The 4,645-nt window shown below is 54.8% G+C and overlaps 1 protein-coding gene across 1 annotated transcript in view; it reads left to right on the top strand.

The window, feature by feature from the left end:
- LOC125487352 (ankyrin-1-like) overlaps positions 1-4,645 on the top strand; it is a 20,344-nt gene that overhangs the window by 1,515 nt on the left and 14,184 nt on the right. The window contains exon 2 of the mRNA XM_048618660.1: positions 1,782-1,928. Coding sequence (XP_048474617.1) covers positions 1,782-1,928 — 147 coding nt within the window. The remainder of the gene's footprint in view (positions 1-1,781; positions 1,929-4,645) is intronic.

Here is a 4,645-nt window from a genome sequence, read left to right as displayed (position 1 = left end):
CACACACACACACACTCTCTCTCTCTCACACATACACACACACCCTCACACACTCTCTCTCACTCACTCTCTCACACACACACACACACAGTCACACGCACACACACACACACACACACACACTCTCTCTCTCACACATACACACACACCCTCACACACTCTCTCTCACTCACTCTCTCACACACACACACACACAGTCACACGCACACACACACACACACTCTCTCTCTCACACATACACACACACCCTCACACACTCTCTCTCACTCACTTTCTCACACACACACACACACTGTCACACGCACACACACACACACTCTCTCTCTCTCACACATACACACACACCCTCACACACTCTCTCTCACTCACTCTCTCACACACACACACACACTGTCACACGCACACACACACTCTCACACACGCACACACACACCGGCATTTTGAGAGGGTATTGGCAGGAGCTGGGGGAGAAACAGCTTTGGAAACAGGGACAGAGTCACTCTGCCTGATGCTACTTCCCAATCGAGGCATTCCTTCCAAGAGAGGAGGCAGTTTGGTCCCCTTGGTGACCATTAACAGGAGAGAAGACAAGGGGACCAGCTTCAATCCTGGTGCCACCCAGCAGTCAGGTCGTTGGCAGGCAGGGAGCTGAGATGTACCACCTTACGTAGATTGAGAGCAGTGTGAGGTGGCATTACCTGTGTCTGAGTGAGCACCCTGCGTGCTGTACGGTGGATGCTGCAAGTCGAGCCAGTAAGAGCTTCGTTCCCTGCGTGGCCTGCGATGAGGCGGTGCAGAATTCCTCTCGAGTCGCTGAGAGCGGGCTACGCTCTCCTCCCAAGAGAGAGGTGATGGAGATTCATCTCCCAAGCGTGCGTCTGCTGGGAAACGGGGCGGGGATTGACCAGACTCAGGAAGGTCGGGCTGATCGGAGAAGTCAGGTCAAACTGCAGGCCGTCGGGTTTAAAGAGAATCCCTGGGCGAGGGCTCTGAAGCGCACGCTGCTGAGACTCAGGAAAGGACTGGTTTGATTTATTGCTGTCACGTGTGCCTCAATACAGTGAAAAGTTTTGTTTTTGCGTGCAGTATCGTAGCAGACAAAGTGCATTAGGGTAATAGAAGGGAGCGAGGAATACAGTGTCACAGCTGCAGAGAAGGTGCACAAAGAACAAAAACAACATTAAATTTAAAATCTGAGAGGTCCGTTCACAGGTCGAAGAACAGCGGGGAAGAAGCTGATCTTGAATCTGTCGGTGCGTGTGTTTAAGCTTTTGTATCTTCAGCCTGATGGAAGAGGGTGGAAGAGATTATAACCAGGGTTGGCGGGGTGGGAGGGGTCTTTGATAATGTTGGCTGCCTTCCTGAGACAGCAGGAAGTGTAGGTGGAGTTAATGGATGGTAAGTTGGTTTGTGTGACGGTCTGGGCTGTGTTCACAACTCTCTGTGGTTTCTGGTCCAGCAGAGCCGTTGCTGTACCCTGCGATGCAACAGGTAGAATGCTTTCTGCGGGGCACCTTACAAAAGTTGGTGAGAGTCCTCGTGGACACGCTGAATGCCCTTAGCCTCCTGAGGGAGTAGAGGCATCACCGCGCTTTCTTGTAGGGAGGACACTGGGAATGTCGTGGGATGTGGGTGCCACCATTTCCGATCTGCCTCGGTCTGGGGGACTGTCACCGGGTCAGCGGGTGTGTAAGGTCAGGTTTCCAACTCTGTCCCTCTGAGTGCAGCGGCAGGGCTGCCTCCCTTACTGTTGAGTGACCCGCAGTTTCTTGTCTCGCCAGTGGAAAGTCTGCACTCAGCCCTGAGGAACATTGAGCGGAATGACATTGTGAGCATGCTAGAGGGCTCCAATCTCAACAGCCAGACCCTCAACAGAGGCAAGAGAAGGCAAGGCGAGCGAGATCACAGCCTGTCTCCTGCTGTCAATGGTAAGCTGAAACTCCGTCTCTGTTACTGCCCAGAGCCCAGCGTCGGTCCCAGCTCCCCACTCACGGGCTTGGGATTCACATCATGGCAGATCCTGATCCAGGGGTCCGCAGGGAGTCTTTGAGAGCTGGCTGGGGAAGGAGGTACTCAGCACAGTGTGTACCCTCTCTGTCCCGAATGCATTGCCAATCTCAACAAGCAGCACGGCACGGTGGCTCAGCAGGTAGTGCCTGCTGCCTCACGGCGCCAGGGACTCGGGTTCGATCCCACCCTTGGGCGACTGTCTGTGTGTGGAGTTTGCGCGTTCTCCCCGTGTCTGCGTGGGTTTCCTCCGGGTGCTCCGGTTTCCTCCCACAGTCCAAAGATGAGCAGGTCCGGGAGGTTGGCCGTGCTAAATTGCCCCGTAGTGCCACAGGAATTCCATTGCCAGGAATGGTGCAGGTTAAGTGGATTGGCCATGGGCAATGCAGGGATAGGAGAGCGGGAGTGGGTCTGGGTGGGGTGCTTTTCAGACGGACGAATGTGGACTCAATGGGCTGAATGGCCTGCTGCCACACTGTGGGAGTTCTGTGAAGCAGCAGTGCCTTTCCAGTGTTTGGGGTCTTGTCTCCCATCCCGATCCTGCTTGCACACAACGAGGTGCCTACCCTCTGGATTGGCCACAGTGCATCTGAGCACGAGCCCGAGCCCCTGGCCCGTGTGGGCAACATGCGTGTGCCAGTCCCAGCTTGGCAAGTCAGAACGAAGGATGATTTTGGTGCTGGTCCCAACCAGCCCCAGCCCTTATGCAGTCTCTGGCTCCGATTAACCCCAGTCAGGGTAAGCCACCTGGGTAAGACAGAAACCAGGTCAGTGCGTAACTAGCTGCTAGATTGGCTGGGTAGAATGTGGCGATGACAGAATAAAAAAAACACTGTTTCAGGGAGATGTGTGATCTTGTTAAATAATAATTTAAAAAAGCAGAAATGTCATTGACTGTATTTGCAGCTGGGACTTCATGCAGCGAGTGATATATGAACACCTCGACCGCAAGTCGTCGAGAAACATGACGTTAATGTCCCTTTTAGCTCCTAGCTGTGCTGTTTAGCAAAGTTTCAGCCTGACGACTGGTCACTCCAACTGATCTAGACTGCTCCCTTCTGTCAGCCACAACCACTGCTCCCAATCCCAGCTTAGCCCCAATGTCGGGAAGTTAGACTCTTTACTGTTCTGTGCTCCCTCAAACTTTTGCTTCCGGTTGCCACAAGGTTTAGCGGTCGCAACTTCCTATCGGCTCGCTCAAACTCTGACCTCTGATACCACGGCGATATCTCGTGTTGTGCCATGCCCCTGCTCTGAGTGCTGACTGCCTCCAGCTCTCGGCTGCCCAATCTGGGTTGTGTTTTCCCGAGGGAATGACGGAAGACTGGGTCAGATTCCCAAACGGAGCCGGAGACAGGGGGTTGGGAGGAGGGGGACGCCTTGGAGGTCCTCGGGAGGTTTCTGAATTGCCTTGGCCTTGTCTTTTAGCGTCTTTTTCCCGTTTCTGTACAGATTATATCATGGCACTGCCTCCTCAACGCCATTTGCTTGGCGCAGGCCCACTCAGGACACGGTGGTGCAGAGGTAGTGTCCCTGCCTTTGAGCCAGGAGGCCTGGGTTCAAGTCCCACCTGCTCCAGAGGCTGTGCAGTACCATCTCTGAGACTCAGGACGAGTGGCTGGGAGCATGGTGCAGGAGACAGAGGGTGTGCAGCCTAAGGGAGAAGTGACGAGATTTGGTGATTGGTGCTAAGGGCTTTGTAGGCATGACCGTCGATTGTAGACATATGGGAGCCGGAGATGCAGGAGAGACAGGAAAGCATCAGTCTCAGGAGGTTGTCGGCTTGGTGGATGGCACAGGGGTAGGGAGGTGCCCTGGGGAACAGCAGGAATGTTTGGCTTGGTGCCAGGAGGTGGGGGAATGAGTCAGGTTGTTTTCTGGAGGAAGGAAGGTGGGGAGCAGAGCAAGGGAAAGGATGGAGTCCAGAGCAGGACAGCGCAGGGTGGAAGTTGTTGGGGTTGGGGTTGGGGGTTGGGGGTTGGGGGTCGGGGTCGGGGTTGGGGTAGATTTATTTCACCTGGTATTAGGCATCCCATCAGTCAAACTGCCAATCACCAGCCTGCTTGGGTATCGTCACCATGCCAACGCATATTCCAAACCCCCCCCCCCCACCTCCCCACAAGGTGATGGTGGCCATTAGTGTGGTGGGTTGGCATGGTCTCCCATTCTCCATGGTGCTGAGAGGGTGGGCTTTCTCCCCTGGCTATCTGTGTCGGATTTATTCTCCCAATCCCACACACAATGCCCTCCATCATCTCCTGAGGAACGCTCTGAGATATGCCATGCGTTCGGTGAAGATCCTTGCTGGAGCCTTGAGCGTTGATTTGCATGTGCCTGAATTCTGCTTTCAAATGAACGTCTGTTTTTTTTTGGGACTGGGGGTAGGGGGAATTGTAGGCGATCCCTTTCTCAGCCTGGGTTACACAGCACATCCCCGTACAACAGGGCAGGCCCCTGTTGGGGTCACCTGAAGACCAGTGGAGCTCCCCGTTTCACTGCTGAACCTCCACCAGCGTCTCGAGACTGAGACCACATTGGCACCCAGCCGGGTTGGTGTCCCCACACAGTTTAACCTCCATTCCCGTCCCCACCGCACCCCCCCACCCAACCCCGACACTCCCCATCCCTCCTCTGGCCA

This window comes from Rhincodon typus, chromosome 40 (genome assembly GCF_021869965.1).
Source record: "Rhincodon typus isolate 14 chromosome 40, sRhiTyp1.1, whole genome shotgun sequence".
NCBI classification, from domain to species: domain Eukaryota; kingdom Metazoa; phylum Chordata; class Chondrichthyes; order Orectolobiformes; family Rhincodontidae; genus Rhincodon; species Rhincodon typus.
The sequence above is the reverse complement of the archived record's forward strand: the minus strand, read 5'-3'. Positions and strand labels throughout refer to the sequence as shown.